An 11,034-nucleotide genomic window follows, 5' to 3' on the forward strand; every position below is an offset into this window, starting at 1 on the left:
GCCCTGGGCTGCCAGGCAGAGCCTGCGTCCTGGTCCCTCAGCGAGAGCCTCAAGGCCCCTTCGCTGCTGGTGGGCAGAACTCGGCCCCATGCCTGCCCCTGGGCCAGGAGCCTCCCTCCCCCTGAAGCCCCCTGGGGATGAGTGCTGGGCCCCTGGCAGGCTAGTCCTTGAGGTTGCTTGGCAGCGCTGAGTGGCCCGTCCCCTGTGCTGGGGCCTCCTCAGATTGTCTCCAGCCTCCAGAAGAAGATGAAGGAAGCTCAGCAGAAAGAGGAGACCCGGCTGCAGGAGAGCCTCAGTCGGGCAGAGCAGAGGGCTCATCAGAAGGTTCACCAAGTGCTCGAATATGAGCAAGAGGTAAATGCTGGTGGGCTCCTTCGACCTCACGTGCACCTGTCCTGGGCGCTCCGTCCTGGCCCAGGGGCCCCTGCTTTGCTTTGGAGGGCTCAGCTGGGGCTGGAGTTCTGGTTGCATTTCTATGCTTCCGTTCCCTTGAGGTTGGGCACTTCTCCACCCCTGCGCCCCTCTGTACGTAAGCGGGGAGGGGTGCTGGGGTGTGGTGCCTGCACGTCACGAGTCATGCGTGTGGGGCACTGGGGAGGCGTGCGTGTACCCCACCTTCGAGTGCCTCAGTCCCTTTGTGCTGGTCCATCCTCGGGCCTGTATGTCGCATCCCCGCTGCCTACCCTGCAGCTCAGTGGCCTCCTACAAGAGAAGCGCCAGGAGGTGGAAAGGGACCACGAGAGGAAGATGGACAAGATGAAGGAGGAGCACCAGCAGGTGGTGGCTGAGGCCAGAGAGCAGTACGAAGCCGAGGTGACTTGCCCCTTCCCCTGTGTACACATTCGGCACATGCGGGCACGCACACACACAGCCGGCGGTCCTTGGCAGCTGCATGACGTCCTGCACTGGTGCAGCCCAGGTTCCTGGTTTACTCCAGCAGCAGCAGGCAGGCTGCCTTCCCTCCCTGAGTGGCTGCGGCTCACAGATACTGAGTTCGTACCCTGTGCTAGCGCTGTTCTCAGTCCCCCGATGTGTGCGGACTCATTTAGTACCCCCAACACCCCGAGGAGGTGCAGACTATCATGACCTCCAGTTGGAAAGTGAAATGGAGACTCAGGAGCGCAAGCACCTTTCCCAAGGGCTCCGGGCTAGTAAGTCAAGGAGCTGAGATTCAAGCTCTGACTGTCTGGCTGCCAAGCCTTCAACTTTAACCACCCTGACACCATGCCATCAGGGTTAACCAAAATTCCAAGACATCATAGACTGGCAAGAGGCAAACACTCCTTAGAGCTGATCTGCCCATGTTCAGCCTTCCCCCTGTAGGTGAGAATGTGGCACCACACCGGTTTGGCTGGCTCACATCGGGGGTGAACAGGGGTGGCAGTGGGGCCTGACTCTAGCTCCCAGCTGGGCCTCTGCCCGGGATGCCTAGGCTCCTATTCCAGTAACTGGAACCCGTGTCCCAGCCTGTCCATACGGTCTTTACCACACAGAAATAGCCGGCCTGTGATAAAACGGAGCTGGTTCCCTTCCCAAACCGATGTGGACCTTGCTGAAGAGCCTTGCTAATTTATTAGTGACCTCTCTTCCCTCGAGGAAGGACGCTGTGCACAGTGGACAGACAGCAGGACAGGCAGATTTCCACGGGGCGGGGGCGGTCTCATGGTATCTGAGCAGTGCCTGCTTCCACAGCAGAGAGGGGTGCAGGCTTTCTTGTGGCGGGGGGAGGCCCGGGCGCTTCTCCGTGCTCTCCTCCTCGAAGAGCTGGCCCTCGGGAGCCGCTGGGGTTCCCGGCCTTACTGACCCGACGCTGCCGGAGGAGGGAGGGGCTGTGGCTTTAGGGGTATGAGGGCCGCTGCAGTTTTCCCGCCAGCAGCCTCCCCTTCCGGGCAGGAGAGGAAGCAGCGGGCGCAGCTGCTGGGCCACCTGACTGGGGAGCTGGAGCACCTGCGCAGGTCGCACGAGCGAGAATTGGAGGCCATGAGGCAGATGCAGGACAGGCAGCTCGAGGACTTGCAGCGTCGGCATCGGGAGCAGGTGGGGGCTCCGGGCGGTCCCCGGGGACCAGAGTGGGTGAGCCCCCTTTGGCACCTCCATACAGGAGAAGTGCTGGGGGCAGGCAGCTGGGGCAGCCGCGGATCTGAGCCTTGACAGCCTCAGGCGCGGGGGTCTCTCACAGGCCATCTGCAGGCCAGGGCACGCGTGGTCCTTTGTTTTCTGGGCCAGCAAACAGCCCCGAGCTTAGAGGGGGTCAGCCCCCATAGGACCCTGGGTTGGGCGCCTTTGTCTCTCCTTGCCCCCATTGGGAAGACACGAGGTGGTACTTTCCCGGGGGCCTGCAAGGGCAAGTCGGATGAGGGTGTGCTCTGGAAGGGTGGGTCCAGAGCCCCCTCCTGCCCCCTCAGCTCAGGCCTTGCACTCTTTCTACACTTACATCTTTCACTCTACCTATTTCTGTGCAGGAAAGGAAACTCCAAGATTTAGAGGTAGAACTTGAAACCAGAACCAAAAATGTCAAAGCCAAATTGGCTCAACTGGACCTCCAGGTGAGAGAGCAGGAGTTGAGGATAGCATCTCCAGGGGCCCTGGACCTTGGAGTGGTAGCGCCCCTGGGAGAGCTTGGGGCCTCCTGCCCCTTAGACCCAGGGCGTCTGGAGATGGCCAGATGGCCCAGTTTCTTCCCCCTCCCCACCCCCGCAGGAGGAGACAGCCCGAAGGGAGCATCAGCAGCTCCTTGATGTGCAGAGGCAGGTGGCGCTGCAGAGCGAGGTTGGGCTGTCTCCCTTGTGCTCCCGCGTCTCTGCCCCGTTCCCTTTACCTTCCCTCCCTCTCCCCGCAACATCCCACCTTTTGCTCACCCGATCTGTCCCGGGCTTTAGGGTTCCAGACGCTGTTGGCAGGATGCCACAGATAGCCCAGCTGGGAAGCCCCAGGGGGTGGGGCTGCGTGGCGGGCAGCAGAGGCCGCAGTGACTTCAGGGTGCTTGAGTTCCACGCTCGCTCCCATGCACCTCAGGGTCCCTGTGCTGCTGCCGCCTGCCTTGGTCCCGCATGTTTCCAGGTGCTTCTATCTTTTCAGGAAGTCACAGCCAGCTATCAGCACTTGGAGGAGGCAAAGAAGGAGCACACCCACCTGTTGGAGTCAAACCGACAGCTCCAAAGACTCCTGGCTGAGCTTCAGGCCCGCAAGGTGGGGCTGGAGTCCCAGGTGGATGCGCTGCAGACCCAGAATCGGAGGCTGCAGAAGCACATCAGGTGGTGTGGGCACCCTGCACTTGGCCTCCCCTGCTGCCTGCCCCCTGACACGCCTGGGCCCTGGCTGCTCACGGCCCAACTATCAGGCAGGGGTGGAGCCAGGCAGAGGGGCTTAGCTGCATTTGGTAGGGAGTAGGGGGTGAGAGGTATGCACAGCTGGGGGGCGGGGGTCGTCTCTGGTTCTACTGGTCACGCCCCAGCCCTGCTGTCTCCCTAAAATCAGGGCTTGAAGCCCACCTCAGCAGTCATGACGGTGTGCTGCCCACCCTGCTTCATCATGTGACCCTGTCTCCCCCTCCCCGCCAAACCCCACCTCTACCCCCGTCACAGCGACCTGGAGGCTGAAGCTCAGAGGAAGCAGGACACACTGAAAGAGCTAGCAGCCAAGGAGAGTAACGCCTCCCCACGTTCTGAGCCAGATCTCCACATTGAGGACCTGAGGAAATCCCTGGGGACAGTGAGTTTCTCTGTGCTGTGGAAGGGACAGGGTGGTGGGGCTGGGGCGGTGCTCCAGGAGGGGTCCTGGCTCTGCTTTATATATGACCTTAGCCTCCTGTCCTTAATAGTCCCAGCTCCCCAGCTCCATCAGCCCGATGACCTGTGTATGCGAGTGGTGCCCAGCAGCTCCCCTAGAGCCACTTCTGTGTTTAGGCCCCTGGGAGGGGCTTTGGGGGTCCCTTGAGCCGGCGGTGTATCTGATAGTCAGTGGGCCTTTTCTACCGTGTGTGTCCTTAGAACCAGACCAAAGAGGTATCTTCTTCTCTCTCCCAGAGCGAGGAGGAGCCCAACTTGTCCTTGGACAGGTGAGTTCTGATAGCCTGAGTTTGGGTCCAGGATTCCATGAAGGGGTGAGTGCCTGCATCACAGCCCTGGGGTGAACTGAAATGAGTTGACTGTGATCACCAGTGGGGCTTGGTTCGGGGACGAGGACCCGAGGGACCGAGGGAATTTCTTTAGCAAGCCAAGAAGGTTGACCCATCGCGACCACTGACACAGCCTGCTGGGACCTGCTGCCCTCTGGTTGAGGATCAAGCTGACGGGAGTGTCTGGCCATTTATCTGGAGGCCCCAGGCCCAATCCCTTTAGAGGCAGGGTGGGAGGGCCCCGCAGCATGCGGCACACTATAGCGTGAATACTTGTGTATTCACACCCAGCCCAGCCTCGTAGTCTGGGCTCAGGCTGGGCATCTGTCGTGGAAGTGCTCCAGTGACCCAGAGCAGTTCTCAGAGCGTGTGTGTTTTCCCTTCCCAACCCCTCTGCCCTGCCCTGGCCTCCCACAGTGTCCGGCACTACCTCTCTGCCGAGGGGATGGCCCTCCGCAGTGCCAAGGAGTTCCTGGTACGGCAGACCCGCTCCATGCGGAGACGGCAGACGGCTCTGAAGGCGGCCCAGCAGCACTGGCGCCGGGAGCTGGCCAGTGCTCAGGAGGCTGCCAAAGATCCCCCAGGCACCAAGGCCCTGGAAGATGCGCGCAAGGACCTGGAGGAGGTCAGGGGCCTTGAGGAGAGCCTGCCCGTCCTGCGGGGGCCCTGGGTGGGGGTGGGGGACCTGGGGGGAGCCAGGGCAGCCGTCACTTCTGGTAATTCTGGGTTCCCAGCAGCGTGGTCCGGGGGCCACTGAACAGATGCTGCAGGCTCTCGGTCTCCGGGAAGATGAAAGCACCTGACGTTTATGTGTCAGCGCACAGTGTACAGTGCTTTCTCCGTCCTCACACTAGCCATAGGTGATGTGCAAGGCAGTGGTGTTACTCTCACTTTGTAGGTGAAGAGTACAAGTAAGGTTTTTAAAATTTCACATCCAGTGCTTTTCTGGCCCATTCCGTCACCCTAAAGATGTGGTTCATAAGTGAATCTTCTCAGCACACTGGGCATAAGACTGAATTGCTTGCCTGATAGCCTAATTTCCAGTGAAAAGGCAGAGACTTCATGGTGCCATCTGAGGGCCTTGGCCGGCAGCTCAGGCCTGCTCCCTTAGAATTCTGTTGGTGCCCGGAGTTGGTGCGGGGCAGGCCTACCAGGGGCATCTGCATGCTGCCCTCAGGCCCTCATTGCTCTGCTGCATGCTGAGAGGGAGGGCGGTGGGAGCAGGGACAGTAATAACCCTGGGGTAACGCGTTGTAACTCTTTGAGAATGTGTTAGGTGCGGGCCCAGGGCTCAGCATGTAACACTCTACCTCATTGGATCCTCATGACCCTGGAAAACTAGTGTTTCTCTTCTTGAGAGGACAAGCCAGACTGAGAGGTCATTTGTCCAGGGTCACCCAGCCAACAACAACACACAGAGCCGGGACTCCAGCACCTGCGCTGAGCCCCCGTGTCTGTCCTCCCCTTTCTCTCTGGCGGCAGGAGACCAGGCACCTGGATGAGATGAAGTCGGCCATGCGGAAGGGCCACGACCTGCTGAGGAAGAAAGAGGAGAAGCTGAATCAGCTAGAATCATCTCTTCGGGAGGAGGTACAGCATGGTGGCCACGGCCTCCCTCTTCCGTCCCTGGGCTGCTGTTGGGTTCTTTGGTCCCGTGGTGGGGGGAGCTGGGCCTCTGGGGCTCCTGGGCTGGGGAGATGGCAGTGGCTTTGAGGTTGCTGAATACATCTGTGCGGAGTGGTCCTGAGCAGACCTCTTGCTGCAGGCTCTTGACAGGCACTGGCCCTGCCCTCCCAGGGTTCCTGAGGAGAGCTGGGCCCCGGGGTTTGGGAATGGACACACCTAGGCTTCCCTCCTTTTCCTTGTGGCCTTCTCCACGGTCCTCTGGATGCTCGAGGTGTGGCAGGAGGGAAGCCTGGGTGGAGCCATCCTGCAGGGGGAGTTTGCTGGGGGCAGGGGCTCTGGTCCTGGGGCCCTGTTGCCTATGTGTCGGCCCACTGTGTCCTCTCAACCCCTGCCTCCCATGCTGCAAGGCGGCCCATAGGGTGTCCCTCTCCCAGAACTTCGGGTCCCAGAGAGTCCCTGGCCGTCACATGTCGGACAGTGGGCAGAACACACGAGGGGAGGCGCCAGTACTCACTGCTGCTCGTATCCCTCAGGCTTCAGATGAGGACACTCTGAGACGAGCTTCCACCAAGAAGGTGGTGACATTTGACCTCAGCGACACAGAAGACATGAGCAGTTCAAGCTCCGAATCCTGCCCCCTGCCTCACTGTGAGTGGCAGTGTCGGCAGGGGGAGGACCATGGTATCCATGGAGAGAGAGGCGCTTGGGGCTGGGGGGGCCAAGGGGCAGCCCCCCTCCTTCAGCCCTGCATGGGGGGGGGCCTACTGGGAGCCAGTGTCTGGAGCAGGCTCTCAGTAACGCTTGGGAGGAGTGATCCCATGGGGGTTTGCCAGCACACAGGGCAGAAGGGGTCAGGGGCCACCTGAACATGCAGAGACCTTCCGGTGCTTTCTGAGAGGTGTTCTCCTTCTGCCGCTCTGGTCTGCAATGGGGCAGAGGGCCATCTCCTCTCCCTTCCTTGCCAGCTTCCGAACACAGAAGCCCTGCCGTCCCCCTGGCCCCCATCAGCCGAGGGGCTGTGGTCCGCAGACCAGGAGGGCAGCCAGGAGGGTGCTGCCGTGCCTGGGCCCTGAAGCTGAGTCCCTCCCTTTTAGTCAACCTGACTGCAAGTGCCACCTTCCCCTACAAGTTCCACTACTTGAGCAGCTCCCTGCAGCGGATCAGCAGCCAGCTGAACGGTGTCCTCAGCATGCTGGGCAGTCTCAACCCGCAGCCACCACCACCACTCTTCGCTTCCACACCGGCACCCACCCCGCCCCGGGACCTCAGGAGCACCCCCATACCCGCCTGCCCCTCCCTGGCCCGGGTGTCAGCCTGGCCACCGGCGGTGCCCACATCCACCCAGTGGGCCTGGGGCCCCGGGCTGGGCCCCACGCTCTCCTCCTCCGTGGCTCAAACAGTGGACGACTTCCTGTTGGAGAAGTGGCGCAAGTATTTTCCAAGTAAGCCTCCTTCCCTTCTGCCTCCTCTGCCGGCCCCTTGCCGCCCCCAGCTTTGGCATGGCCCATCCCATTATGGGAGGAAGACTTGCTGGTGGCCCTGAAGCCACAGGCTCTGTGAGTCATGACAGTTGACCTGGAGCTTGGGCTGACTGGAGCCTTTCTGATGGGAGCTGGAGCTCAGCAGAACCTAAAAGGTCATACCTGTCCTCACTGTACTAGCTGCCATCTTGTGCCTTGTGTGAGGGGCCACGCATGAGTCCTTCTAATAACCCTCTGAGGTAGTAATATTTATCCCCCCCTTACAGATGAGAAAACTGAGACTCAGGTTAAGGGATATGCTCCAGGGTACCCAGGGAGTAAGTAACACACTGGGTTTTGGCCCCCTGTCTCTCTGACTTCAAGATTCTGCTCATAACCCCTTGGCCATACAGCTTTGCCCTGTTTCTGGGCGAGGGGGCCTCACCTGGTCTCAGTCCTGCTGAAGAATGTGAAAAGCCATAAAAACAGTTACTTTGGGGAAAAAGTTACATATCTGTTCCCTGTCTTAACCCAAATAGAAAAGTAGATTAAATTTTACCAATAAATAGGACAGTTCCTGTCTCTCATCTGTCTCCCACCTCCAACCACCGAAACTTGCCCTGTTGTGTGTCTGTGGGAGGCAGTAGGTGCACTGGTGAGCTGGGAGGTGGCCTGCTGGGGCTGGCTTCCACGACCCATTTCTGGATGATTTCCTCCTACTTTTCCAGCTGGAGTCCCGTTCCTCAGCAGCGGCCCTGCCCCACTGGAGAATAGGCTGGGTTATGTGTCTGCCAGGTAAGCCTCCCTGGGCAGGCCGCACCTCCCAGGGGAGAACTCTGGTTACATTACCCAGAGGGCTTGGACAGGTCCCCAGGCCACAAAAGTTGCTCACCTGGGTCTGAGGTGCCTCTCCCACCATCAGAGAAAAGTCCAACCCCCCCCCCCGCCCCCCCCCCCCGCCGAGGTCCCAGTGGCGGCTGGTCTCACCTGGCCCAGCTCTGGGAGGAAGCTGTCTGCTAACCCCTGCAGGGAGAAATCAGCCTTGGCAGGACCCTGCTCCTTCCCCTGGCCCCTCCTGTCCTTGAGCATGGCTTTTGTCTTTGCCATTGAGCTTGTCTGTTCCCACAGTCCTGCTGAGCAACATCTGGAGTGAGAAGGGGCACCCTGTGGGAGAGACAGATGGGCAGTTACTTAAACCTGTTGTTAATTTCCCATTCATCTGCTTCCTTGCCACATGTGTCTCCTGCCCCGCCTCCACAGGCCCCCAACCATGAGCACCCCCACTTACCCTTTGGCCCACTCAGGAGCTAGTGCTGGGCAGGTATTGGAATCAACAGAGGGGAAAGCTTTTGCTGATCAGATTGGCTGGGACCGGGCTGATGTGGGAGCCCTGACGTCAGGAGTGTTGGGCCGGGGTGGGGGGCACCACCTTGTCTTTGGGGAACCGATGCTCATCATTCCAGAAGGGCGTTCTTGCCAGCAAAGGAAGCTTGGAGTTGCTAAAGCCCCCCTGTGAAGGCCCTGGCTGGTGTGTGGGGTGTGTGGAGAGGAGGGAGAAGCCGGTCGGCTGTGCTGCGCGCGCGTCCCCTTCCTCCGGGCCTCGGGCCTCCGCTCTCCCTCTCCTCACGCCGGCCTCCGCCCTCCCAGTGAGCAGCTGCGCCTCCGGCAGCAGTCCCGTTCGCACGGCTCCGGCCCTGAGGCGGGCAGCACAGACTTCCAGAGCATGATTGAGGCCAACCGAAAGTGGCTAGAACATTACAGGAATGACCCCAAGTTGTATCCTTTGGTCCGCTTCTGCTGTCATGGCTGGGATGGCTGAGGTGGGCTACGGAGCTCGTGTTTGTGCCCTGGGTCGTGGGGGGCGGGGGGGGGTCCGAGAAGGACCCTGTTTGGGCCTTGGCCCTTCCCTGGACCTGAGTAGCTGACTTGACTGCAGAGTTTTCCTTCACCTCGTGGCCAGACATCTCTTCTCTTCAGTGCCCAAGCCGGCAGCTACCTCAGGCCTTCTGCAGCTGGGCCTGGATGAGAACAGTAGCCTGAGGGTGTATCGCTACTGAGGCCCCGAGCCTTTCCTGCACCCAGACCAAGTGCCTGAGGAGCTGCCTGCGCTCTAGTGCTTCTGGGAAAGCTTTCTCCTGCCCTATTTGCTGCTGCCTGCCCCACTCAGAGGAACCCGGCGGCGGGGCCGGAAAGGATGGTACCACAGGAATACCGTAAGCCTTCCCCGAGACCACGCATCTCAGGCTGAAGAGTGTGGACTTCTGTGAGCTCCTGCCTGGACAAGGCAACACCGACGTGGGGCCATCAGAGCCCGGGCACCTGCAGGAGGAGGAGGAGGAGGTATTAGGAGTTGCCTTCCAAGGCCAAGGGGCCTGCAGGGCACTCTGTGCTCAGGACTTCTGCGGTTATGTGTGTATGGTCCTTAATTCACCAGAACGAAGCCCCCCAGCATGTCTGTACCCTGGGATCAGGCTCTAATACCTCAGCCTCAGAGAGATCAGACCCTTTTCTTTTTTCTTTTTTTTGGTAAGTCTCCTTTCTTGAGCACTCTATCTCAGGATTGGGCCCAGAGCCCTGCCAGAGGTTGCTGGAAGTTGGCCCCCAGACATTCTGCTGCCCATCCTCCCTCTGCTGGCTCTGTGCTTTCCTCAGGGGCGCTCCCGTCCCTTCCCTTCCCTCGGGCTCCTCCCCCGCCAGCTCGAGTCTCAGGTCACAAGCACACAACTTTCAAGAAGCCAACAAGCCACAGGAAAAGTCCGGGATGGCTTTGGGGTCACATCTTGGTTTTCTCTTTCTGGGCCACCATGGGGAGAGTTGTGGGTTCTTGTTTCCACGCCCCTGGCAGCCCTCCTCCAGGCTGGGCCGCACTGGGCCCAGCTCCCTGTGGTCCCATCTCCCGTCAGAGGGCTCCTTGGGGGGTGGGGGGGGGGGTGTGCTGTAGCGGACGTTCTTGGACATCTGTCCTGTCATTTAAATAAAATGCCCCTGTGTTTGTCTTGAAAGCTCTGGGGTTGCCCTTGCCTCTCCACGGCACAGACACCAAGTCTCTGTCAGCCTACCATTCATTTCTTTGTCAGGGACTAAGAAACTTTTTACCCCACCCCACACACACTTTTTAGGCATCAGTCTACCATAGAGAAAAAAAGTCCATTTTGCTATTTGGCTCATCCTGTGTGCTTTGGGGCTAGCGCCTGTATTAGAACCAACTCTGGTGACAAGCCTGTGTTTTCTACATCAATTAAAATCCCTGCAGGTCTATTTGCCACAAGGCAGTTGTGTGAATGGGTCTCCTCTTTGAAGGCCTTTGCCTCCTTCCTCTTAAGAATAAAGGAAGGGAAAGTGAACATTCACAGACCACCTCCTGGGTGTCTAATCTGCTCATGACAACAGCCTGTAATCTAGGTGTATGGCTGAAAACCCGGAGACCCGAAAGGGCCTGAGGTCCTGAAGGAAGCCAGTTGCCGCCCAGCGCAGAGCCCCCGGCCCCATCTGTGCTCCCAGAGCTCCCTGTCCCTGCTGAGTGGAAGCCTTGGGAAGTGCTGATGTGCTCCATCTCTCCCTCCCCCCACCCCTACTGTGCCACCTACCAGCTGGAGACTCGTGCCATCTCCCAAAGGCCATTTGGCATCGTTTGCTGTGTGTACACGAACGAAAGCTAAGCCCCCTGATGTCCTAAGGTGGGTTTTGTTTTCTGCTCCAGTGGTATGAGCAGCCAACATAGTTTTGGGTTTGTAGCAACAAAATTGCTGGGAGAACCAACCGAGAAGGCCAGAAGGCCGCGTTTCATGGATTTGTATAAGAAAACCAACTACAAATTAACCCCGACTCCTC

The 11,034-nt window shown here is 59.6% G+C and overlaps 1 protein-coding gene across 21 annotated transcripts in view; it reads left to right on the forward strand.

Annotated features, from left to right (window-relative positions):
• The window catches only part of CEP164 (centrosomal protein 164), a 62,190-nt gene extending 51,729 nt beyond the window's left edge, over window positions 1–10,461 (forward strand). For 13 of the 21 annotated variants that reach the window (XM_027579726.2, XM_027579727.2, XM_027579732.2 and 10 more), the window contains 15 exons: window positions 223–354; window positions 691–813; window positions 1,894–2,037; window positions 2,463–2,546; window positions 2,701–2,769; window positions 3,079–3,254; window positions 3,585–3,711; window positions 3,990–4,057; window positions 4,535–4,742; window positions 5,600–5,707; window positions 6,277–6,391; window positions 6,838–7,185; window positions 7,932–7,998; window positions 8,851–8,979; window positions 9,164–9,260. In XM_027579726.2, coding sequence (XP_027435527.2) covers window positions 223–354; window positions 691–813; window positions 1,894–2,037; window positions 2,463–2,546; window positions 2,701–2,769; window positions 3,079–3,254; window positions 3,585–3,711; window positions 3,990–4,057; window positions 4,535–4,742; window positions 5,600–5,707; window positions 6,277–6,391; window positions 6,838–7,185; window positions 7,932–7,998; window positions 8,851–8,979; window positions 9,164–9,260 — 1,995 coding nt within the window. Of the gene's footprint in view, window positions 1–222; window positions 355–690; window positions 814–1,893; window positions 2,038–2,462; window positions 2,547–2,700; window positions 2,770–3,078; window positions 3,255–3,584; window positions 3,712–3,989; window positions 4,058–4,534; window positions 4,743–5,599; window positions 5,708–6,276; window positions 6,392–6,837; window positions 7,186–7,931; window positions 7,999–8,850; window positions 8,980–9,163 lie in introns of those variants that run through there. The other 8 variants (XM_027579724.2, XM_027579728.2, XM_027579731.2 and 5 more) reach the window with 8 other exon arrangements.
• Window positions 10,462–11,034: the final 573 nt, after the last annotated feature.

The sequence above is a fragment of the Zalophus californianus genome, chromosome 11 (assembly GCF_009762305.2).
Source record: "Zalophus californianus isolate mZalCal1 chromosome 11, mZalCal1.pri.v2, whole genome shotgun sequence".
Classification (NCBI taxonomy): domain Eukaryota; kingdom Metazoa; phylum Chordata; class Mammalia; order Carnivora; family Otariidae; genus Zalophus; species Zalophus californianus.